General features: G+C 36.6%; 3 protein-coding genes and 1 pseudogene across 3 annotated transcripts; 3 read left to right on the top strand and 1 right to left on the bottom strand.

The window, feature by feature from the left end:
- Positions 1 to 12,010: 12,010 nt before the first annotated feature.
- Positions 12,011 to 14,851, bottom strand: LOC106384226 (annotated as a pseudogene).
- Positions 14,852 to 15,027: 176 nt separating this feature from the next.
- On the top strand, positions 15,028 to 19,198 carry LOC106387010 (ankyrin repeat-containing protein ITN1-like). The gene is made up of 5 exons (XM_013826839.3): positions 15,028 to 15,516; positions 15,740 to 16,101; positions 16,190 to 16,382; positions 16,584 to 16,993; positions 17,532 to 19,198. The coding sequence occupies exons 1-5, from the start codon at positions 15,495 to 15,497 to the stop codon at positions 18,372 to 18,374; spliced, it is 1,830 nt and encodes a 609-aa protein (XP_013682293.1). The 5' UTR covers positions 15,028 to 15,494; the 3' UTR covers positions 18,375 to 19,198.
- Positions 19,199 to 20,506: 1,308 nt separating this feature from the next.
- Positions 20,507 to 21,485, top strand: LOC106384228 (pathogenesis-related protein 1-like). Its single transcript, XM_048750179.1, has one exon. The coding sequence runs from the start codon at positions 20,904 to 20,906 to the stop codon at positions 21,480 to 21,482; it is 579 nt and encodes a 192-aa protein (XP_048606136.1). The 5' UTR covers positions 20,507 to 20,903; the 3' UTR covers positions 21,483 to 21,485.
- A 2,172-nt stretch (positions 21,486 to 23,657) lies between these two features.
- Positions 23,658 to 24,512, top strand: LOC125582983 (glutathione S-transferase T3-like). Its single transcript, XM_048749487.1, has 2 exons — positions 23,658 to 23,954; positions 24,030 to 24,512. Exons 1-2 carry the CDS (start codon positions 23,658 to 23,660, stop codon positions 24,510 to 24,512), a joined length of 780 nt encoding a protein of 259 aa, XP_048605444.1.
- The last annotated feature ends 2,447 nt before the right edge of the window (positions 24,513 to 26,959 follow it).

Here is a 26,959-nt window from a genome sequence, read left to right as displayed (position 1 = left end):
ATTGCGGGGATTTACGAATTGATAACAGTAGATTTAAACAGCTTCGCCATATTGCTAATTATTTTATCAATCATAGTTATAGAGTGCAAATACTCAATTATAAACTAGATCAAATTGGTATCCCACTTGTCATTTTATATTACCAAATAGTTATTGAGTAAAATAAAGAGAAATACTTTAATATAGCACTAAAAATATTTTTGTCACAAATATAGAATCTAAATATTAAAATGACCAAAATATTTCATTAAATATGTAAATATACACTTATACCCCTAGGGTTAACTAATACAAACCTTAGGATTTAAAGTTAAGGTGTGGAGACTTGGGATTGGAGTTTAAAATTTTATAAAATACAAAAATAAATATTAAAAATTTTAAAAATAGTTTCAAAAAGTATTTTCGAATTAAAAAAAAATTGAAAAAAATAAATCGAAAAAAAAATAAAAAATAATAAAAAAATTCGAATTTGAAAACATATGATCTAAAATTATAATTTGTTTTTATATTTATACTTTTTTTTAATATATCTAGGGTATTAGAGTTTTTTTACCTATTAAATGAAATATTTTGGTCATTTTCTATCTTATGGTCTATTTTTGTGACAAAAACTTGAAAATTGTCTATTTAGGAGAATTGCCCTAAAATAAATTATGTTTATATTTTTGATAGAATTAATCATACTTAAGAAATTAGTAGATTTTAACCCGCACGTCGGTGCAGATATTTTCATTTTATAATTGTATTTAATATTATTACAAATGTTTTAAATATATAATTTTCATTTTGGTATTATGTATTGTGTAACTTTATAATATTATTTTTTATATTTCTTATTTGACATTATTAACATATAGTGATTTGTTTCATACATTTTACTTTGTTATTAATTTTTATTACTTAATAATATATTTTCAAGTTAGGTGCAATAAAATAACAATATGAAACAATCAAATAGTTAACCTTCTTTAAAATATGTTTTTTATTTAATTTACAAATTTTTCTATAATATAGTTTTAAAATTTATTTATTTATATTATAAAAATGAATATTTTTAAGATAATTTATAGTTACATGTTGTGTTAAAAAAAATAATTTAAAATATATTATTTTAGTATTTTACGGGATTTATCAGTAAAAATACTGTTTTGTTTAAATAATATATCCCTATTATTTTAGTAAATTTTATACATAGTAGCATTTATTATATAATTTTAGTCAATTTTATTGATAGGATATTTTTGGGATGTTATGTTATTAAGTTTTCTTTATATTTTTAATTAAGATTTCAAAATATTAGATTATTTTAATTTTTACAACATATATAGTTTGTTTTTTTCTGATGTATTTCAAAAAGTTATTCCCTATTATCTATGATTTTATCTTTTGTAAAATTTGAAATATTATCATTTTGATTTTGAATATTTATTTTCATAATTTTATATTCTGTCAAAAAATCTTTGCAAAATTACACTACTATTTTTGAGTTTGGAAGATTATATGAATTTTGAATTTCTTTTTTTTACTCAGTTAATACATTATTTTATTAAAAATATTTGAACTTTTGGTGATAGTTTCTATTTTTTTCAACATATTAATTTATAATTAAAAAAATTATAATAAAATTTTTATTTGTCATTAATATTTTAAATGAATTACTAAAATTTCATAGTTTTCTAATAATATATTTTTAAATAGTTAGCGCTCGAATTTGTTGTACCTTCGTCCACCGTTGACATCAACTACACCGAATTTGTTAGACCGAACACCTCTGTTGACGACGGGGTCGAACCATTCACATTTGAAGAGGACGCATTTCAGCTTCAGTATCCCTGGAAATTTGACTTCAATAATCTCCGTCAAGATCCCGTAGAAATCTGTTTCCCCTTTCACATATATTCCATAGTTACTGGTCGCCCGATGTCTACCATAGTCATATGTATGAAAAGTATAGCCTCGTGTGAAATACATCTGTGATGTGGTGACCTTTACAAGTGGAGATTGAATTACTTCTTGTAACCACTTAGAATAATCTGCATCATCGTCGTCATAATCAACCTGCAAAAATAAAGAGAATGTTAATGAAATACAGATAATGTATGAAAAAAAAGTTTTAGTTAATACCTGATTCCGCAACCACTTAATGAAGTGTTGATCTTTCCTTTTGTCTACGTCACTTGTGGATATACCAGGAAATGTTTCTTCGACTTGAGAAACAAATAGGCTGTAAAATCACATTTTATAGGAATGAATCTCTCGCAATTATACAATTAATTATACTTATATGTGTTTCGAAGTGTCAATATATGTTACCTTTCAAAATAACGCATCAATGGATCTTCGCAATTGAGTAGAATATAGGTGTGTGCACTATGAGCGTCTTGTTCACTCGACCACCAAACCTCTTTAGACTTCCCACCGAGTCGCCCAATCTAGCTAAAGATGTCTGGAACACCAGCAACTGCATATGTTGGCGCAACACCACCATCATCATATCTTCTTGGAGCTCTTCTCCGTGTACGTACTTTTGACGCAAAGTAGTACGATGTGAAGTGAGAAACTTCTTCCGTCAAACTTCCAGCAATTATAGAACCTTCAACTTTGGCGAGGTTCTTTGCTTTTCCCTTCAAATATTTCATGGCTCGCTCATACTGATACATCCATCCGTAATGTACAGGTCCACGAAGCAATGCCTCATATGGGAGGTGGACAGCTAGATGCTCCATGACGTCAAAAAATCCGGGAGGAAATATCTTCTCCAAGTTGCACAATAAGATGAGAATGTTCTCCTGAAGCTGTTCCACAACTTCTTCTTTAAGAGTGCGTGTGCTCAGATCCCTGAAAAATGCCCCAATGCCTTTTATATTCAAAAAAAAATTAAACACATTGTTAGTCATATATTATTTTGTAAATTATTGTGATATAATACACTACGTACCTGCAAGTGCTTCATGTACGTTTGTTGGAAGTAGCTCCGCAAATGCAAAGGGCAGTAGTCGTTGCATAAATACATGACAATCATGACTCTTCATCCCGGAGAACTTTTGACCCTTTTCAACACATCTAGAGAGATTCGAAACATACCCATCGGGGAACTTCACTTCTGATGCCACCCAGTTGAATAAAACCCACTTTTTTTCTGAAGATAATCTGAATATCGGAACGGAAACTTGTCCATTGCTTTTAATATGTAACTCGCTTCTTGAGCAAATATCCGGCAAGTCCAACCTCGATTTTATGTTGTTTTTTGTCTTCCCTGGGACATTCAATATTGTATTCATGATGTTCTCAAAGAAATTCTTCTCTATATGCATCACATCGAGGTTGTGGCGCAGAAGAAGATCCTTCCAATATGGCAACTCCCAAAATATACTCTTCTTGTGCCAGTTGTGATGAACACCGTAAGAATCTGGCATATTACGAGGGACATGCCAATTACCACCCCAACGAACTGTTTCGTTAGCTCTGTAGTAGTCGATTTGCGCTTCAATTTGTTCTCCAGTTAGATATGGAGGAGGAGTGTCTCTCACAACCCTTTTGTGCCTAAACAAATTCTTGTTTCTTCGGTAAAGATGGCCAATGGGAAGAAATCGACGGTGACAATCAAACCAACTTGTCTTCCTACCATTCTTCAGTTGAAACGCATCTGTCGTTCCATTACAATATGGACAAGCTAATCTCCCATGTGTAGTCCATCCAGACAACATCCCATAGGTAGGGAAATCACTTATGGTCCACCAAAGCATCGCTCGCATCGTAAAATTCGTCTTCGTTGAACAGTCATACGTCCTCACCCCTGTTGACCACAAATCCTTCAACTCTTTTATCAGTGGTTGTAGGAAAACATCCAGGGACCTTTTTGGATGGTTCGGACCAGGTATTAATATGGTCAAGAATAGTAACTCCCGTTGCATGCACATCTCCGGTGGCAGGTTGTATGGAGTAAGAAAGACTGGCCACAATGAATATTGTCTCCCTGACATTCCGAACGGACTAAATCCATCTGTGCATAATCCGAGATACACATTCCGGATATTGCTAGCGAAATCTGGATGTACTTTGTTGAAATGTTTACAGGCTCTTGCATCTGATGGATGAGCCATCTCACCATCCGTCTGAGTATGCTCGGCATGCCATCTCATCTTTCCAGCAGTCTGCTCTGATTGATACAATCTTTTCAATCTGTCTGTAATTGGTAGGTACCACATCCTTTGGTACGGTACCCTATTACGTCCCCGTCCTTGCGGCTTGAATCGTGGCTTCTTGCAGAATCGACATTCTTCTAGCTTCTCATCATCTCCCCAATAGATCATGCAGTTGTCGATGCAAACATCTATCATCTCCGAAGGCAACCCAAGACTATAAACCAGTTTCTGAATCTCATAATAAGAATCAGCAGACACATTGTCTTCCGGCAAATACTCTTTAAACAAGTCCGCCCATTCGTTCATGCAACTTTCAGGTAGATTGTGATCAGTTTTAATATTCATCATTCTAGCAGCTAACGACAATTTAGAGAGACCTTCTCTACAACCACTGTAAAGTGGTTGATTCGCCGCGTTTAATATTTCGTAAAACTTTTTTGCATCTATATTAGGTTCTTCATCTTCATCATGAGCTACGAATGCATCAGCTACCATATCATGAACCCTATCATAATCTACCATCTCCTCCTGATGGTAACTAAGTTCATTATGCAAATGATGATCAACCGGTTTTTTTTCCTGAAAATTGCTATTACTACTACTAGCTTCATTCTGATCATAATTAAAACCTTCTCCATGTTGAAACCAGATATAGTAATTTGCCGTGAAACCTCTATTTATTAAATGCTTCCAAACATTTTCACGGTTTGCCAGTTTCGAATTGTTGCATTTCCGACAAGGACAGAACATCTTACCACTTTCTTGGGCGAGCGGTGTTGAATCTGCTTGATGCGTAAATGTCTCCAGACCCGCAAGGTATTCTTTCGTCACTCTCCCGTTAGCATCTCTATGCATATACATCCACTTCCGCAACTCGTAAATAGTCCCGGAGCCAGCCATTTTTTTTCTTTCACGTTTTTTGTTGTTGATGTGTTTAAAATGATGTTCAAACATCCATATTTATAGGAAAATTCGAATCTGGTAGTTGTAATTTTGCTATGAATTTACGACGAAAATTAATTAGGTGGGCAAAAAAAACGTGTAACACCTATGAAGTTGGTGGATTCAAAAATTTCCTCGCCAAATACACGTAAACTATTCCCTCGTAAATACCACGCAAAATTTACGTCGTATTTACGAGGAAATAGTTTTTCCTCGTAAAATACTCGTAAAATTACATCCACTTTACGACGAAACAGTTTTGTCGTTACGTTACGAGGAAATAACGATGACTTTAGTTTTTCACGTAAATTCGTCGTAAACTCGACGCAAATTTACGAGGATTGTTTTTCCTCGTTAATTTTCGTCGTTAAGCATGTGTTTTCTTGTAGTGGAAGGCACAAGCTGTGAGTTCCAATCTTGCGTATTAAGCTTCGAAACAGACCAGGTTGAACAGGTTTCGTGAATATGTCAGCAAGCTGGAGATTAGACTTGACATGAAGAGTCTTCATGAATCCACTCTGTAACCGCTCACGGACGACATGACAGTCATTCTCAATGTGCTTGGTGCGTTCGTGGAACACCGGGTTTGATGCGATGTAGAGAGCTGACTGATTGTCACAGAACAAAGTTGCAGGGGCAACTGGAGGACAATGTAGCTCTTGAAGCAGGTTAGTTAGCCAAATAAGCTCGCAGGTGGCATCAGCCATTGCACGATACTCCGCCTCAGAGCTACTCCGAGAGACCGTCTGTTGTTTCTTGGATCGCCATGATACCAAAGAATCACCCAAGAACATACAGTAACCAGTAACTGAGCGTCGAGTGTCAGGGCAAGCAGCCCAATCTGCATCAGAATAAGCCGTAAGTTTTAAAGCGGAAGATGCAGAGTAGAAGAGACCCTGAGCAGGATCATTCTTCAAGTAACGCAGAACGCGATAAGCCGCTTGTAGTTGATCCTGAGTTGGAGCTGAGATAAATTGGCTCAGTTTATGAACATCATACGTGATGTCTGGTCTTGTGTGAGTCAAGTATAGTAAACGACCCACAAGACGTCTGTAGACACTAGCATCAGATAATACTTCTCCTGTCGATGCAGCCAGCTTAAGGTTGGGTTCCATAGGGACTGAGACTGGCTTACAGCCAAGCAGACCAGCTTCTTCTAACAGCTCCAAACAATACTTTCATTGATTGAGGGAGATACCTTTCTCTGTTCTTGCAATCTCAAACCCCAAGAAGTATTTTACTGGACCAAGATCACGCAATTTAAAAGCCGCTTTAAGAACATCCTTGAAAGTAATAGTAGCTGTCTCATCATTTGAGACAATCAAGATGTCATCAACGTAGACTAACACAGCCAGGAACACTTTGTCGACGTATCTGACAAAAAGCGAGTGATCAGAATGTGTCTGAGTAAAGCCATCACCAAGGATTACGCTTGAGAGTTTGTGATTCCACTGACGAGAGGCTTGTTTCAAGCCATACAGGGACTGTGTAATCGACAAACTGAATTTGGTGGACACTTCTTGCCAGTTAGTTCTTCATAACCTTCAGGAAGACGCATGTAAATTTCTTCATCTAGATCACCATTAAGAAATGCGTTGCTGATGTCTAATTGAGAGATAGACCAGCCTTTTGCAGCCGCTAGAGCAAGAAGAAGCCGAAATGTCCCCAACTTCGCAACTGGAGAGAAAGTATCCAGATAGTCTAAACCCTCTAACTGAGTGTACCCTTTTGCAACCAGACGTGACTTCGGTCGTTCAACAGTCCCATCAGGATGATACTTGTATGTAGTAATCCATTTACAACCAACGGGGTGTTTATTTGGGGGCAGAGAACAAATAGACCAAGTGCCCGTCTCTTCTAGGGAAGTCATCTCAGATTTCATGGAGGTTCTAAACTCATCTGATAGAAGAGCCTCTTTGAACGTCTTAGGGGGTTTTGTGGTTGTGATTGAAAGAAGAAAATTCCTAAGACAAGAAAGCAGAAATAGGATATGATGTGGTGTGAGTAGGATGAACAGGAATGCCCGGAATTTGATTCAGGAGATAGCAATGATATTCATCTAGATATGCTGGTGTTTTTGTTTGTCGTTTTGATCGTGTGTTAGTTCGTGATGGTTCAAGAATCACCGAAGGTGATGTAGAGGAAGTATTAGGAAAGTGTTGAGATGAATCATGTGAGCTATTGTCTGGAAAGATATTTGATGAAACATTGGATCCCAAATCAAAAAATGCCGGAAAGGGAGAGTCAGGAACAGGTAAAGGTAAGACTTGTTGATCAAAAAAATCAGGTGACAAAGGAGATGAAACAGAGGATATGTTGTGAAAAGGAAATACAGTTTCATGGAAAATGACATTACGAGTTATGGAGATTTTGTTAGTGTCAATGTTGAGGACTTTGTAACCTTTGTAACCATGGGGATAACCCAAAAAGACACATTGTTCTGCTCGTGGTGAAAACTTGTTTCTGTCTTTGAGTAAAGTAGAAGAAAAGCATAGACATCCAAAAGCACGAAGGTGATCATAAGAAGGCACACGTTTAGTAAGAAGTTCAAAAGGAGATTTGTTTTGTAAAACAGGTGAAGGAGTTCTGTTAATGAGGTAGACAGATGTTTGAACACACTCTCCCCAGTATTGAAGTGGAACTTTAGATTGAAATAACAAAGCACGTGCCACGTTTAGAATGTGTTGATGTTTGCGTTCCACTACTGAGTTTTGTTGTGGTGTGTAAGGACATGAGAAATAATGTTCAATGCCTTTTTCTTTAAGAAGAGATGAGAAAGCAAGTTCAAGGGCATTGTCAGAACGAATGGCCTTAACGTGTGTTTGGTATTGTGTTTGAATGTATTGAAGAAATTCAGGGAAAATGTTAGCCACAGAACTTTTGTCTTTCAAGAGATATAACCAAGTAACTCGTGTGCAATCATCAACAATTGTTAAAAAATATTTGAAACCATCGTGTGTAGGATGAGAAAATGGACCCCATATATCTAAATGAATCAAGTCAAAAGGAATTTTTGATAATTGTGGAGAAGAAGGAAAAGAAAGACGTTTTGTTTTGCCAAAGGACAAATATTACAAGGATTCTTTTGATCAGTATGTTTACAAGAAATGTTTAAAAGCTTTGAAAGTGCTTGTATTTTGCTTTGAGACGGGTGACCAAGCCGCTGGTGCCAAATATCAGACGAAACTTGAAAAATCGTGTTTTGAGGAGACGAAGATGTGGATGTTGAGGTGGGATGTGACGAAATGGTAGGAGAGGAAGCTTCCAGGACATAGAGATTGTTGTGGAGGTTACCCTTCCCAATCATCGAGTCCTGAGTAAGCCCCTGAAGTAGAAATGGATTATTGGGAAAGATGAAACACGAGTCAGATGAAAACAGAACCGAAATGGAGCTATTTCGAGTTAAAGCACTTATACTTAAGAGATTGAACTTGAAATGGGGAATGTATAGAACATTAGTTAGAGTAAGAGTGTTTGTGAGTTTGATTGTGCCAGAAAGGGTAACAGGAATGCGTGTGCTATCAGGAAGCGTGACAAAAGTGTGGGTTATGGTTTCAGTGAATTCAAACAAACCTAAGTCAAAACTAACGTGACAACTAGCACCAGTGTCTATTATCCAATCATGCTGCGTAAAAGTAAGGCGATTATCAATTCCCACAGAAACGTAATGTGAGCTAGTAGAGTGAATGGTACCTGAAGGAGGATGTTCAGTAAGAGTTTGTGGAATGAGATGGGGTTGTGGTTTAGACGTTGAGGCTGTTCCATCAGACAAGCAAATTGTACTTCCAGAGATCTGTGAAACGCTGTCGTGAGAAGCACCCTTGTTGACATTCAGGACACTTAGAAGTTTGGTCACTTGATCTGTAGTTACTGACCCCAAATGCACACCATGTTGATCCACAAACGATATACCACCAGTACCACTGACAAGCATGTTGGCGACATTCTCCGTACGAGGCTTAGCATTAGAGTTCACTCCAGTAGAAGACTTGTAAGATTGATTATGCGACTTGTATCCTTGTGGATATCCGTGGAGCTTATAGCAGCGATTCATTGTATGACCCGCAATGCCACAATGAGAACAGATTGGGCGGGGTCTTTGCTTGTTGTATCCTGCATTGTAAGCAGCCACCATTTGTTCCTCAGGTAATGGGTTAGTAACTTTACATGCCACCACACTTGTACTCTTCATAGACCTCTGTCGCTTCTCTTGAGATACAAGATTGAACACCTGTGGACAGGTTCGGCTTAAGCTCCAGCATGAGAATCTGACCTCTGGTGGCAGTGAAAGTATCATTCAACCCAGTGAGGAATTTCAAGACACGATCTTGTTCTTCTCTATGAAGAATCCGCTTGAGACTTGCACAATCACGGCGACCACAGCAACATGTGTATGGACTTTCATGATTCTTTAACTCTTCCCATAATTGCTTCAGTCGTGTGTAATACTCACTGACAGTCTGTGTTCCCTTTATCTCAGCAAAGATTTGCTGCTTGATCTCGGCTGTGCGAGGACCGTCACTCTGCTTGAACTGGTCATGAATATCAAGCCACATCTGACGAGCCGTGTCCAGGTACATGATGCTCTTAGCAATAGATTTGTCAACCGCATTCACAATCCAGGTGCAAACGATGTTGTTACAACGTGACCACGAAGCATAATCAGGATGATCAACAGCAATCTCAGGATACGTTCCATCAACAAACACAGACTTGTTCCGAGCTCCTAATGCCATCAACATCGATCTACGCCAAGTATTAAAATTCCCTAAGCCAGCAAGTTTCTCAGAGACAAGAGAAATACCGGCGTGATCGGCGGTGTGAACATACAGAGGATTGGAGTTCGGGTCAAGGAGAGACGCTGAAGGAGGTCGATTCTCATCATCAGCAACTGAATCTTGTACCGTCGCCATCAGACTCGAATCGTAAGTGAGGAAGATGAAATCAAGAAATTGTTTGCGCGAGAGAAAATACGCAAATCAAAGGTCAAAGAAAGGTAGAAATCGAAATCAGAACTGCAATCGTGAAAGAGAGAAGATGATAGATCGCAAACACTTCACGAACACAAAGATCGAAGAAAACAGCAAGAATATCTCGAATCGAAAGACTCATCGAAGGTGAGAGATGAGTAGAATCGGCGAGAATGAGTAGAATCGGCGAGAATGAGCTGAATTTTCCCGAGAAAACGAAGCGAGAAAGCGATGATTCACTGCTCTGATACCATATTAAAACTTTGAGCTTGAGAGAGATTACAGAGTTTGTTACGGGAAAAAGAAAGTTTTATTTCCCTTAAAATTAAGTTTACAACCTTTCAATCTCAGTATATATATCGATGGTTTAGTAAATGGAAGCTAAACCAGTTGGTTAGGTAAAAGGAAGCCTTAACCAACATTTAACCAATTCCTATAATCTAATAATAATATACTAGGAGGTGTTTGTGCTTCCTGCCGGGTTGTAAAGCCTTGTGTATGTGTTTCAATAAAATGTGGTTTTATTTAGACTTGTGTCCCTTAAGGTACTAAGAAAGAAGGTAGGCAGCCTGTCGACTTGTGTGTTATCAATGTAGACGATTAACTTATTTAAATCATATTAGTCGAACAATGTTTCTGCTAATTAATTTTAGATTCCCGACCTTATCTCAAATAATTTTCTTTTCGTTCTTCTTCTTCATAATTAAGCATCAAAGATTCTTAGCCGGAGAAGTTTGAGAGATTTTTTTAATACAAAGACCAAATAATTATAATTTAGTTAAAAACATGTCTTGCACATCAAGCGCTCATTTTTCATCATATCACAAATTTTTGTACCATTCGGCGTTTTAGAGCTGAAGATAACTGTTTAGAAAGAAAGAAACAAAGTTTTAGTTTGGGTGACCTCCGGGAAGTTTCACCTCTTTAAAAAGTGTTTCAAAAACAAAACAAAGTTTTAGTTTTAAACCACTCGTAATGTTTTCCTTGAGAAATTTAACTTAACTATTTAAGAAAAGCCAAACTGAGATGCATCATAAATAGTATTCTGATCGACCACCTATAAGAACAACAAAAGCATGAAGAAAACTAACGAAAGGTGTGTATGTGTGTGTATGTATCTTGTGACTGAAATTGCAATAACTACCTGGTTAATTATATCTTTAGTTTCTTCTTCAACTTCTTCTTTGTCGTGTTTTTCATCAATTGACTCTCACATCATATCTTTATATATAAAAACAGTTACCTCTCTCCTCCTTTGGCCACATAGAAAATTAGAAGAATGAAATACTAACGTGTGTCCTCTCAAAATTGACTCACGACTTTAGATTAAGTGGATTTCTTCCGGGGATCATTGTTAATTTGTTGAATTTGATTTGAACAGGATTTGTAGAAATTGTTTGGGCTGTATATGGATGTACAATATACATTGTCTTCAAGATCTTCATCTTCTCAATGAATGGTCATCGTCGACATATTCCAGTTGAATCCAAGCGTCGAACGTTATGTAGTTGGCTTAATCCAAACCTCGTCTTTAACGATACATTAACAACAACCCTCAACTCCTCTCACGGTTTGTTATTTAATGCATCTTCCAGTACTTCCTTCAATCGTTTGTGTGAATCTTCTACTATAAATAGGTAAGTCACATCCCGTGAAATTCATCAGTTCAATCTTCTCAATATTTAGCTTTGAACTTTCAGCGATAAGAATGGATAACTCTGCACTCTTCCTCGCCGATTTGAAAGTTGGCTGGTGTACCTCCACCAAGGTCCACCTTTTGGAAAGCAAGAAATGTTAAAGTGACAGAAAGCTTATGGGGTAGATATGCTCCTCCTCAATGCAAAGGTAATTCCGGCAAGCAAAACTTATAATCATCAAACTATTTCTTTAAACACACATAATTACTTTTGCGTCGAGGAGAAGCATGTCTACTCCAAAATCTCACTGTCGCGTTTCACATTTCTTGCTTCCAAAAAGGCGGACCTCGACGGTGGAGGTACACTGGCCAGCCTTCAAGTCGGAGAGGTAGGGAGAAGAGTTAGCAATTATTATCGCTAAAAGTTTAGAGAAGCTACTGATTGAGAAGATTGAACTAATGAATTTCACGGGATGTGACTTACCTATTTACAGTAGAAGATTTACACAAATGATTGAAAGAAGTAATAGCAGATGCATTGAATAACAAATTGTGAGAAGAGTGGATATCAGTTATTAATATGTGCGTTAAAGACAACGTTTAGGTTAAGCAGACTACCATAATGTTTGACGCTTGGACTCAGCTGAAATATGTCGAGATGAGCATTCGTTGAGAAGACGAAGATCCCGAAGACAATGTATATTGTACATCTATATATGGCCCAAACAGTTTATAAGAGCCCGTTCAAAGTAAACTCAACAAATTAACAATGAGATTTGAAACAAATCCACTTAATATAAAATAGTGAATCAATTTGGAGATGAGTTGTATCAGTACTACATTCTTCTAATTTTCTACATAGCCAAATGAGGAGAAGGAAACTGTTTTTATATATAAAGATTGTTTACGAACCCTAAAGAATACAAAGTAGTAGTACCTTCTCAATGATGTACTTAAAAGACGGTCTTCCTCTCACTAGCTTCATAAATGTTGCACTAAAAATGATCTATCAAAATAACATAAAATGTAATTAAACATTTATGAAAATATGCAATCGATGGTTATGTGTACATATGATTTTTTTCCTAGAAACGGACCTGAGTTTCGACGCCGGCTCCAATGGCGTAGATGGACCAGTGACGAGTGTAGTTTTTGTAGAGATGGATTTTTGCGAAGCGAACGCGATGGTGTCGATGACGTGTACCGTCGAAGAAGCAATGATGAGTCGTAACTCTTATGCATGACTTGGGTCTGCACCAATCAACATTGTTTTGTTGTGGTTCATGAAATGGCATCTAAACAATTTCATCAAAATAATTAACACAAAAACATAATTAACTGCATCTAATTCAACCAATAAAAATTATCTTATACTCCCTCCGTTCCTTAAAGATACATATTATAGAGAAAAATTTTGTTTCAAAAAGATCCATTTTTTATATTTTCAATACATGTTTTATTAACTAATTGCAAACTTCAAAAAACTTAATTGCACTAATTGATTTCTTATTGGCTTAAAATTATGGGGAAAAAATAAACACAAAAAAATATGCAAATTTAATATATTTTATTAAAATGTGTGAAAAAACTAGAATACGAATCTTTTAAGAACAGAGGGAGTATATTATAAACGCTCATAAAGCACCAATAAAATATTGCATAGAAACTTGAAAACATTAATTAATATGGAAAAAAAAATTTAAACATTATTTAAAATAAAATATATAAGTACTAAGTTAAGAAAAAAACCTTGAGACAGTAATGTCAGTGCTCTCTCGTGTGATATCAATCAAACCATCATGGTAATTTTTGAAACTGAACCGATCAATCCAAATGTTGCTTGATTTTGGTTTGATTTGAATAGCGTCTGCGTCTGGTCCTACACCCCTTCGAAACGTTTTCACATTGTTTAGCCTTAACCCCCGTTATCTTCACCCTTTGACCTCTTCCGTCCACCGTTTTGTGTGATGACATATTCACAAACGAAGATAGATTGATGGTTCCCGAAACAACGAACACAATCCATATAACGTTCTGGCCTCTTAAATGCCTCTCGTAGATCATGGACCCTCGTCTACAAAAACACATGTGATTCGTTTTTATAGAGCTATTAAACCAGAACTAGCTAGGTATAAGGTATCTCACTATCACATCAAGATTTACTACTTTTGCGAAAATGATGAGCAAAACTTTTGAATTTAAGTCACAAGCTTTGATCCAGTGGTAGTTCCATTTCACATCAAGAATCTTCAACACAGCACATTGAAATACATGACCAATCACCAAATTTAAAAAGAAAAAAAATGTTCTGCGTATATGCAAGTAAAATACTTATAAAAAAAGTTACTAGCCATTCAATATAAACATGGAAATGATCAAGAAATAAAAAAAATATTTACTAAGATAATTATATTTTGGATTTCTGATTACAGTTTCTTAAACAGAGAAGTAAATAAAATTTTTTCTAAAAAGAAAAGAAAGACCAATAAATCCAAGAAATGTATGAATAATTGAAAGTGTGAAATCTTGAATTTACCAGCTTAAGAAGTGACGTGACAAACTGGACCATTAAGTCCACCAACGGCGGCTTGACCGGAACCCTCAGCCTTTCCGGCGAGGGAGCGGAGGCTACAATCTACGTGGCAATAAGGGTCCAACGTCATTTGGGGACCGGATGGTGCAGATGAAGATGGTGGGTAAGTGGCTTTGGGGGTTTCACCGGCGTGATGGGATCTGCGAAGGCCATGCAAGTTTCCCATCACTATTTATAACAAACATAGAATTTAATTCCGAACAGTTTCAGTTTTTTTGTAATTACTCTTTGTTGCAACAGAAACTCACCAAAAAAAAAAACTGAAACTCACCATAGATGTTATCTTTGTTGGAACTGTGTGAAAACATATTTAGACCTCTCTTATTTTTTCTTTTTCTTTTTTTTGTTGTTGTTGCCAACAGTAGATTCTTATAATCAAAATAGTATTGTTTTAAATATTTTGAAATTTATTAGACTATGTCTAATCCTACTCTATTTTTCGCTAAAATATAGTTTTTTGTAAGTAAAAGAAAAATATAATATAGATCAAGAAACATATTCGAATGAATTTAACCTTTAAATTTTATCTATTTAAAAAATAAAATAAGAAATGGATTAGAGGATTTTCTTAGATATTTTTTTTGGTGTAAAAAAAGGTGGTTTCACCTCTTTGCCGGGAACCCAAGCATTGTAAATAGTCTCTTTCCACCGTGAATTGAACCGGGTGGCGGTAGTTTCAACGTTGGTTTTCTTAGATATTTTTATCTGATGTATGTCAATACGTAGTTCAACTATAACATGATCGCATATTAAATTCATTGTCTAACGATAAGAAAGTATGAATACCAAACCGGCCGGAAACTAAAATACCAATTACAATGTTTCCTAAACCGTATTGAAAGCAGGGATAAAGAGCAAACATTCTAAAAACGGGTAAACTAATAAGATGAGCTTACAACACCATATGTTCTGTCCTTTTGTATGTAAGATGCTGACGTGGTAAACATCCCTAACTGAAACCGAAGAAGATCGAAACAAGACAACCCAAATTACACAAACAAAGAAAGGCTAAGTTCTCTGCTTCATATGAAACCATAATCGGATCTCAAACCCTTGCCGTGACGGTGAAGGTACCGTTGGCCAACGACGACGACGGCTCTTATGACGTAACCTTCTTCTCCAGCCGAACCAGCAGCATCAGTGGTCTATCTATCAAACCTACAATATCATGATCCCGCTTTGAAATCTCTCAGCTTTTATCTCTGAAAATGGGATCTAGAATCCAAGAAGGTACAACGATTGAATATTGATAGAATATGAAACAGGAAACAATTTTTTCATTTCCCTTAATTCCAGATCCTGGCTCAAATCGTTAAGAGAATTTGTTAAGAAATTAGAAAACGTGCGAATAGATTAGCTACACCTTTAGGGTTAGGTCTTAAATTGCATTTGATGGATTTGTCATTTGCGTGATACACAAGCAAACAATGTATTATCAATCTGACTCCTGCAGAGAAGGAGATGGAACCAGATATGGAGAAGGGTTGGGCGACGGATCCGGTGAGTCCGGCAGGAAGTACTGTAGCGGACCTGTCGTCACCAACTCCAACCCCAAGGAAGACTCTGGTTCTGTCCAATTCAGGGAAGGCTCTTATGGTGTCTAATTCAAGCAAGTCCTTAGGACTTTCCAATTCGGGAAAACGGTTTGATCCAACGGGTAAAAAGAAGTATGTGAAACAAGTCACTGGCCGCCACAACGACACCGAGCTTCATCTAGCTGCTCAAAGAGGAGACTTGGCTGCTGTTAAGCAGATTCTTAGTGACATTGATTCTCAGATTACTGGTACCATTTCAGGATCTGATTTTGATGACGAGGTATGATGAAACCTTCCTCTCCCTGCTCATATTAAAGCTCAAAATGAAACTGTATTGATTATCTTGTTTTGTGTTGTAAACTTAAAAGGTGGCACAAATAATGACATCAGTGGTAAACGAGGTTAATGAGTTAGGAGAGACACCACTTTTTACAGCAGCAGAGAAAGGCAATATTGATGTTGTGAAAGAGCTTTTGTGTTATACCACCAAAGAGTCTCTTATGCAGAAGAATCTTTCTGGATTCGACGCTTTACATATTGCTTGCAGTCAAGGCCATCGAGGTGAGTCTCACTAACCACAAATTTCAATGAATGAATGAAGTCTCACATCGATAGTTGGAGAAATAATTAACTAATATATAAAAGGATAAGACTAATCCAATTATCGTCAATTGGTTTCAAAGTTGGAAGTCTATGATAAGTTTGGATTTAATAAGAATGATTGCATTGTTTTTTTCTAACCGCGGTATTCTTTTATTGCAGCTATTGTTCAGTTACTGCTAGAGCATGAACCTCTATTGAGTAAAACAGTAGCTCAATCAAACGCAACACCACTTGTTTCTGCTGCAACACGAGGGCATTCAGAAGTAGTTAATGAGTTGCTTGCTAAAGACTCAAGCTTGCTTGAGATATCAAGATCTAATGGGAAAAACGCGCTTCACCTAGCTGCACGTCAAGGTCATGTAGATATTGTAAGAACGTTGCTTGATAAAGATCCGCAGTTAGCAAGAAGAACAGACAAGAAAGGACAAACGTCTTTACATATGGCTGTGAAAGGAATTAGCTCAGAAGTCGTGAGATTACTCCTTCGAGCTGATCCGGCTATCGTCATGCTTCCTGACAAGTTTGGTAACACCGTGTTGCATATCGCTACACGAAAGAAAAGAGCAGAGGTAAAATAATGAAATTGATTGTTTCACACTATTTGTTGTTCGGTTTGATTCTTGATTCTTGTTAATTCTTGATTATGAATTCTTGTTTTTATGATTCTTGGTTATTGATTCTTGTTTTATGATTCTTGATTCTTGATTCTTGTTTTATGATTTTTGATTATTGATTCTAGTTTTATGATTCTTGGTTAATGATTCATGATAATTTATTCTTGTTTTATGATTCTTGATACCTTATTCGTATTTTATGATTCTTGATAATTTATTCTTGTTTTATGATTCTTGATCATTTATTCTTGATAATTTATTCTTGTTTTATGATTCTTGATAATTTATGCTTGTTTTATGATTTTTGACTATTGATTCTTCATTCTAGTTTTATGATTCTTGGTTAATGATTAATGCTTCTTGATTTTTTTTTTAATGATTCTTGATTATTTATTCTTGTTTTATTTCTTGTGTTTATAATTCTTGATTCTAGCTTGTTTTATGATTCTTGGTTCTTGTGTTTATGATTATTTATTCCTGATTTGGTTTGTAGATTGTGAATGAACTGTTACAACTTCCTGATACAAACGTGAATGCGCTAACACGAGATCATAAGACCGCCTACGACATAGCTGAAGGACTCACTCATTCAGAGGAAACGCAAGAGATCAAAGAAATATTATCCCGTTGCGGTGCACTCAAAGCAAACGAGCTGAACCAGCCAAGAGACGAGCTGCGAAAGACCGTGACCGAGATTAAAAAAGACGTCCACACGCAGCTAGAACAAACCCGAAGAACCAACAAAAACGTCGACGGAATCGCCAAGGAGCTAAGGAAACTCCACAGAGCTGGGATCAACAATGCTACAAACTCTGTAACCGTCGTGGCTGTCCTCTTCGCCACCGTGGCATTCGCAGCCATTTTCACGGTTCCGGGAGGCGATGACGACAACGGTGTGGCCGTGATGGTACACGCAACATCATTCAAGATATTCTTTATATTCAACGCGATTGCGCTCTTCACTTCGTTAGCAGTAGTTGTCGTGCAAATCACGTTAGTGAGAGGAGAGACTAAAACGGAGAGACGTGTGGTGGAAGTAATCAATAAACTGATGTGGCTTGCCTCTGTCTGCACCAGCGTGGCGTTCATTTCTTCCTCCTACATTGTGGTTGGTCGGAGAAATAGATACGCTGCTGTTGTGGTTACGGTTATAGGAACCGTGACGATGACAGGGATTTTGAGTATAATGACTTATTATGTTGTGAAGTCTAAGAGAACGAGGAAGGTGAGGAAGAAGGAGAAGAAGAAGAAGTTTGGCAGAACGGGGACAGGCTCATGGCATAATGCGAATCCATCCGAGACTGAATCGGAGGTTAATCCAATTTACGCTATCTGATCGACGATGATGATTGATTATCAATGGAAACTCATATATTTTTTTTGGTTCTTGATTTATGTAAGTGTAGTATTTTTTTTTTACCATTAAGAGTTGAACTGTCTTACATGTGACTGAAAGGAAAATCAGAAAACAAGTGTTTATGACACTAACGCAAACTATTGTTAGCCTACACACTTCCTGTTAAAAAATTCAAAGTGTTGGTTTTGTTTAGATTAGGTTTTTTTTTTTTTTTTTACATTTTTCATGGATTGGTTTTGTAATCTTGCTAACTTTCTAAGTTTATGTTGATCTTTGTTATTTTCTTCTTCTCTTCCATTCAACAAGGCCTTGAAGGTCCGAAAACATAATTAAGATTATATGATACCTACAAATTATATCCAAATGCAAAGGTTCTCTACTTTTTTTCCTATGTATTTGGGAAAAGGAACAAAAACTAAGGTCTTATGCAAAACATTCTCACATCATATATAGTTTTTTTCATATTGTATTTACTCCTTACATGAGACATTACAAATAGAGAAAAGTTTCTGCTTTTAGCTCGTATCATATATAGCTCGTATCTACCTGATTTCTTTAGTCAACCTCTTCTACTGGTAGTTTCCAGAAGTTCCATGGGTTATATAATCTTCTTATGGAGTGGACGTGTAAGCAAACACACTTGAAAACAATGCCAACAAACTCCATTAAACGTCAATATGTCCGAGTGGTTAAGGAGACAGACTCAAAATCTGCTGATGTTCAATTTCTTACAAGAGGTTTTTCACAACCTTCTAGAGTTTCTACTCTTTTTTTTTTGACACAAAACATCTATACTATTAAGCAGGATCCTATTGTCATTTTTACCTTAGCCTTTCATTTCTTTACTAACATTGCATGTTTCATTAACGGCAATCAAGTAATATTAATAACACATCTATATTGGGCCATTTTTTTTTTATCCAGCCCACTGTTCACATCAGATCTCTCTTGTGCCATTTGGGCCGATTAAGAAATCAGATCCAATTCTCACATTTTTTTTCCTTTAGGCCATTGAGTCTAAGTTCAAATAATTTTTTTCAACCATTCTTAATTTTTTTTTTCTTTTCTTAATATAATTTAAGCATTCATAAAAAATTGATTTTTTCATTGAAAAATATAAATCTTTATTAAAAGTATATAATTATTTTTATTAAAAATATTAACCACATAATAAAATTAATTCATCAGAGTTATACCAACTTAATTCATTAAAAAAAATAAAGTTTAATTTTTTAAACATAAATAGTCATTTAAAATGAAACATGATAAAGAAAGATAAAAAATTTAAGTCTTTTATAAAATAAAACACAAATATATGAAATATGAAATTTACTAAATATTTTGACAATTGAAAAAAAAAAAAAATAAACCCGCGCTTTGATCAAAATCTAGTACTTATATTAAGAAACAAACACACGAGCAAGTTATCCCATGGAGGGTGCAGTGTTACAAAGCACAGATTTAGCTAGTAAATCTGCCTCAGAATTTGATGATCTAGGAATGAAAGACAGGGAAAAAATTTCGAAAATAGAGGATAAAATGTCGATGTCCCGGAAGATTCCCTAGAGTTCTACCAGTGGTGACTTCGACGAGATAGATCGTACGAGCAATTCGCAGTCTGTGAAGACACAGATGCTGTGAAAACCCAAATCCAGGGAGTGAGAGAGGGCCAGTCTTAGTGCTAAAGCTTCCCCTATCAGTGGTGATGGTGTGTAGTGGAAGCGCTTTGATCCTTGCTGAGTAGTTGATCCACCTTTTGTTGGAAAATCCAGCCACATCCTGTTGCACCATCAGAGGTTCGCCAAGCCGCATCTGTATAAACCGATATGCAGTTTGCTCCAGCCTCAAATATAGGTGCATTAACCTCAAATATAGGTGCATTAACCGGCTCAATCATGGGAGCCATTCTCTAGAACTTCTAATGGACTTGGTCAGGATTTCAGTGACAGAGAGCATTCTGTTTTCGAAAACCAGACTGTTCCTAGCTATCCAAATCCCCCAGCAAAGCCATAAGAATAACGGTATCGAGGTTCCAGTGGGAGGGGGGGGGGGCAGACATTGCAGTTTTAAACCATGTAGTACAGCTTCATTTAGAGAAGAAAATTGACCTGGATCGAAGTCAAACCTGAAAGGAACCTCTGACCATAATTGTTTGGCAAAGTGGCAGTGGAAAATGTTTCTACAGTATTCTAATAATCGGTTTAGGCGTCTATCAAGCCATTAAGGTATCAAATTAGTCATAAGCAAAAATGTTTTTTTCCACACAATTTTTTTAACTATTTTTTAAACACTGGTTAGTAGTGTGTACTTGCATACCTTAACAGTTGGAAGTTAAAACAAAATCTAAAAATAACGACAGTTTTTTTGGTTTTATAATGTTTTTGTATCAACCCAAAAATAATAATTGCACAATCTGTTAAAATGGCAATTCTCTAACTGAACAACGTAACAAAAACAAACCTTAGAAACAGAGAAACTCATGATGAGACACAACAATAATACAAAGACATGGAGACGTCTGTCAATCTGTCTCACCCATCATCATGTCTACTCTTATTCTTCCTTCTCTTCTCCGATCACCATTCCGCCGCCGGAACTTACATCCCCGGCATGTCAAATGCAGCTGCACGTATGTTCAACAGAGCGAGGAAAGCAAAACAAGCGAGCGAGTTTCTAAACGCTCACAACACAGCACGCGAGTCTTCAGGCGTGCCACCTCTTGGATGGGACAGAGGCCTGGCCCGGTTCGCTGATAAATGGGCCAAACAACGTAAGCCCGATTGCAGTATGCAACATTCAGGTGGGCCTTACGGCGAAAATATTTTTTTGTACCGGCATAGGAAGACGTGGTGGCCGGAGAGAGTGGTGATGAAATGGTATGAAGAGAGGTTTAGCTACGACTCGAAAACAAACTCGGGCGCGTCGGGAGAGATGTGCGGTCATTACACGCAGATCGTGTGGCGAGACACGACAGCTGTTGGATGCGCACGTGTGAAATGTGATGAAGGTCGTGGGTTTCTTGTGGTGTGTGAGTATAATCCACGTGGGAATTACGAAGGTGAAAGCCCTTTCGATCAATCACAGTAACGAGAGATGTTATAGAGACTGAAAACATGTTTTTTTTTCTTCCTTTCTTGTATATACATATATAAAGCCACGAGGGGATTGGACTTGTTCTTGGAATGGTTATGATAAAGTTTTAAGTTGATTACTTGATTGTTGTATAGCATGATAGGGGATTCGTAGAGTTTTTAGCAAAGTATAAGAAAACATCTTTTAACTTAGTAAAAAAACTAAGAACCAGCTCTTAATTAATTAATTAATGATGCTCTAATGTCCTTATTTTGGTTGCTTTTGTAATGGTCAAACATTCAACTTAATAAAAGCAGTACTTATCATAAGCAAAGCTATTTATTTGTTCGTTTGCAGAATTCATTATCACAAACTTGAAGACGAAATATGGATGAAATACTCTTCGTCAAGTTGTACTTTTTTCAAATGATCAGAGGTTTCAAAGCTCATAGTCTCCACCTCAAAACCACTATGTAATCTTTACATTATTTTTACCTATAGTACCTTTGCAGTTAAGCTACTACACTTAATAATTAATATAATATTTTTGCTCTTATGAAATACATTACAAGCAAAGCCGGTACCGAAATTATCCTATTCGATAATAATTTTTGTTTAAATAATAATATTTTTATTAATTTTTATTTTAGAAAATCACTTAGTTTGACTTATATATCTATTTTTATCAAAAAATTATATACTTTATTAAATATATTATGTTTTGATAACATTATAAACATAATATATTTTATTACTTCAGCTACTGACCAAAAATAAGTAAATAAAATATATTATGTCTATAATGTTTTCGAAACTAATCACTTTATATTTTATTTACTTCAGCTACAAGCTTGTTCCAGTTGACTTGGGGCCAAAGTAACGGGCAAGTTGGGCTTTATCATCAGGCCCACTAATAGATCACTGACCCTAGTATAAATACTTTAGGCATGTTTATTGCAAGCTCTTAACTGCTTCCCTTAGTATTAAATAGAGTAAAAATATTTAAATCACAGCCAAAATATGAAGACACGCAGCTTAATTACGGACGCGAAGGGGCGCCTCTTGACAGACACGTGTCTGAAGTTAATTGGGAAGAGGAAAAATGGAACGCGTTGTTTCGTTTCGGTTCTTCATTTCTCTATCTCTCTGTTTCTCTCTTCCTTCTCTCCTCTCCAGGCGATCGAGAAGGCAATATATCTTCTTCGCCGTGGCTGTTCTTCTTCTCGGTGGCTCTCTAGGCGGGTCTTGTTGACGAAGGAAAACGGAATCCCCTCTATCGGTTGGTCTCATCGGCGAAGGATAATGGTGAGATCTCTCTTCTTCGCCGTGGCTCTTCTTCTTCTCGGTGGCTGGAAAGGTAAGGATGAGTTTGTTTGTGCACGTCTTAGCTTGTGCATGTCGGGGAATCTAATAAAACTAGGCTTAGATTATGTTATTTCATCGTGAATCTAGATAAGTTCGATCCACTAATTTTTGTTTTTTTTTCTGTGTTTGTGTCTTCATATGGAGTGATGAAGAGGCATGATCGAAGCTCAAGCTTGGGCTTTGTCTGACAAACCCCCACGATTGTTCATAAGGTAAAATCTTTGTCTTTGGTCTTTTCAATTGTATAAAATCAATCTCTTTGCTCTGTTGAATAGGAAAGACCATAGTTTATATTCGTTGCTGGGTTACGAATTGTTGTTGAATTTTATTGCAATTGTTGTTAAATTTTAGCCTTGGTTGAAATGAATTTTGAATTGGATAAAACTATTGTCTTTGCTCTGTTGAATTGGATAAGTCATTGTGAATATATTGGTTTGTGGTTTCTGATATATGTTGCGATTAGTATGGATTTTTACACTTGTTTGAATTGGATAAACCATTGTGAATATAGTGGTTTGTGGTTTGCGTAAGTATGTGTTAGATTTGGTAATAAACAGCTGTTTAATAAAGTGGTTAGGCAGAGATAATGCTTGTCTTAAATAGATTATAGTTAGATAGAAATGAATGGTCTTGTGTGAAGGAGGTGTTAGATAAATGTCAAGTCTGTGTTGAATGTTTGTGATCAATGCGTTTATCTTCTCTTCAGTCTATAAAAATATGAACTTCTCCTCTTTCTTGAATTCATTGCAAACCGTGTTCTTCTCCTTCTCATCTTTCTTGTTTTCATTCCTTCTCATCTTTATTGCTTTCATTCCCTTCTCATCTATGGATTCCAATCCATCTACTGGAACCTCAAAGTTTGTTGATCTACTTAATAGTCAACAAACTGTTTTCTTTGGTAACAATGAAGATAGTGTTGAACTATCTTCATCGCAAGTTCTTTTCCTAGGCAGTAAACGTAACGAAGCCTCAAGTCATGCAGCGGAAAAAGAACGACAGAAATGGACACCACAAGATGATATTGTCCTCATCAGCTCGTGGTTAAACACGAGCAAAGATGTTGTGGTTGGCAACGACCAAAAAGCAGGGAGGTTTTGGGCTAGAGTTTCTGCCTACTTTGAGGCAAGTCATAATGCACAGAGAGAGCCAAGCCACTGCAAGTAGCGTTGGCACAGGATCAATGACCTTGTGTCAAAGTTCTCTGGAGCGTATGATGCTGCTACTAGGGAGAAAAGTAGTGGGCAAAATGAGAATGATGTTGTCAAATTAACTCATCAAATATTCTACAACAATCATCAGAAGAGATTCACTCTAGAACACGCATGGAAGGAGCTAAGAAACGACCAGAAGTGGTGTGACCTTACTTCTGCTAAAAACGATGGGAGTTCAAAGAAGAGGAAGTGTGAGGATCCTGCAGATTCATCAACCTATGAAGCCACTGATAGCAAGCGTCCCCCGGGTGTTAAGGCCGCAAAGGCGACTGGTAAGAACAAAGAAGTACAGCAGCATACTATGAATGAGTTTCAGAATATGTGGACAATCAGAGAGAAGGATATGGCAGTGAAAGAACGTATGGCTAAGATGAGTCTGCTTGAGGGTCTCATTGGGAGAACAGAGGGTCTAGATGAGGAGGAAAAACTTCTCAAGAAGAAGCTCATCACTGACGTTATGTCTAGTTAGTTGTGTTTCTAGTTCTGTGTCTTGTTGTGTTTCTAGTTCTGATTCTAGTTATGTTTCTATTTCTGTTTGTTGCTTGTTCTTGTTTAATGTCGTTTATGTACTTGTTCTTGTTGTTAAGTTTATGTTACTCTCTGTTTCTGTTCATGATCTGCAATGCTAAAATGATGTTGATGTTGATGTTTAGTCTCTGTTTCTTTCAAGTTCTGTTTATTTGTTTTGTTATGTATTTTCAAAGCGTCATTGTATAAAAATGCTAAAATGATGTTGTTGTCAATGCAGGTGAGACAGTACACGTTTGGAAATCATGTTGCTAGTTGTCACGGGAGTGGAGAATGGAGTGGAGTCACGAGTGGAGAGTCCTGTCTTGTCTTGTAGTTGTCACGGGAGTGGAGAGTGGAGTGGAGAGTCATGTCTTGTCTTGTAGTTGTCACGGGAGTGGAGAGTGGAGTGGGGAGGAGAGTCTGTTTATTTCAAGACACGACAGTCTTGTTTCTTTGAAGTCACGAGTGCTGTGAGCTCTGTTTCTTTGTAGTCAGGAGAGTTGTACGCAAGTGTTGTATCTAGTCTTGTCTTGTAGTGTTATCTTGTCTTGTAGTTGTATTATTTGAAGTCACGAGAGTGGATCGCATGCGTAGTTGTATTATTAATTTGCCTCTTGTAACACAAGTGTATATTTTCTTTATAAATTGACGAGTATTCTCTCATTCACAACTCAGCAGACTCTCTTTCACAACTTATCAAACGAGTTCTCTCATTTCACTATCTCGTCTCTCTCATTCTCTTATCTCTCATTATCTTTTTATTTCTTGTTCTTAACTCAGCAGACTCTCTTTCACAACTTATCAAAAGACTTCTCTTTTCTTTTCAATACAATTCATGGCATCTACAGACCCGTTTGATGATATGTTCGAACAATATTTTGATCAAGCAGAATCTGGTCAATGCTCAAGATGATCAAGAAGATGAAAGAAAGAAAAGAAAAAAACAAGTTTTTATCGAAAGGAATCGTGAAGAAGGCAATATACGTATATGGAATGATTATTTCAGTGAAACTCCAACGTATCCTGAAAATCTTTTCCGACGACGATTCTGAATGAACAAATCATTGTTCATATATATTGTGAATCGTCTCTCCAACGAAGTTCCATTCTTTCAACAAAAAAAAGACGGTCTCGGAAGGCTTGGTGTCTCAACACTTCAAAAGTGTACATCAGCTATACGTGTGTTGGCGTATGGTTCTGCCCTTGATGCGGTCGACGAATACCTCAGGCTCGGTGCAACCACGGTACGGTTATGTGTGGAAAATTTTGTAGAGTCAATAATAAATGTGTTCGGCAATGAGTATCTAAGAAGACCAACACCATATGATCTTCAACGTCTACTTCATGATGCAGAGAATCGTGGATTTCCCGGGATGATAGGAAGCATCGATTGTATGCATTGGGAGTGGAAGAATTGTCCCACCGCTTGGAAAGGGAAATTTGCTCGGGGTTCGGGAAAACCCACTATCGTTTTAGAGGCGGTTGCTTCATACGATCTCTGGATCTAGCATGCGTTTTTTGGAGCTCCAGGTACCTTAAATGATAATAATGTTCTTGATCGGTCACCTGTTTTTGATGACATAATAAATGGTGAAGCCCCACAAGTAAATTTCTCGGTAAATGGAAATGAGTACCATATGGGTTATTATCTCACCGATGGCATTTATCCAAATTGGGCAACTTTCATCCAATCTATTTGACTTCCACAAGTGCCGAAAGCAGTCTTATTTGCGCAACGTCAAGAAGCTGTCCAAAAAGATGTTGAGCGTGCTTTCAGAGTTTTACAAGCTTGATTTGCCATTGTTAGAAATCCGACACTTTCTTGGGATAAAATCAAGATCGGGAAGATTATGAGAGCATGTATTATACTCCATAATATGATAGTAGAAAACGAACGAGATGAAGGTACTCAATTTAATCTTTCAGATTTCGAAGAAGGAGAAGCCAGCAGAAGTTCACATGTCGATCGTCGAACAAGGAGAATGCCTACAAATATTGCCAATCAGATGGGTGTTCGAACTGAAATTCGTGATACAAATGTGCATGCACAACTAAAACGGGATTTGGTCGAACATATATGGGCTAAATTTGGAACTGATTAAAACAACAACTGAGCTTCGATGCATCTTTGAAATTATTATCCTTTGTTTTTGTACTTTTTATGTTTTTTTTATTCTATGTTTAAAATGTTATGTTTAAAATGTTATGTTTAAGTTTTATCTTCAATAAAATTATGTTTAATAATTTATTTTTAAAAATAACCTCTAGTCAAGGGACAACCAATAAACCACTAAAATTAAAGGTCTCTTAACGATGTCCCTTCTCTTGATTTTAATAATTAAAAATTCATTAAGGACAATTTAAGAGACATTAAGGGTCTCAACAATAAACATGCTCTTATTAACC

The sequence above is a fragment of the Brassica napus genome, chromosome C3 (genome assembly GCF_020379485.1).
Source record: "Brassica napus cultivar Da-Ae chromosome C3, Da-Ae, whole genome shotgun sequence".
NCBI classification, from domain to species: domain Eukaryota; kingdom Viridiplantae; phylum Streptophyta; class Magnoliopsida; order Brassicales; family Brassicaceae; genus Brassica; species Brassica napus.
Note: the sequence above shows the minus strand (reverse complement) of the source record. Positions and strands in the feature narration are given on the sequence as shown.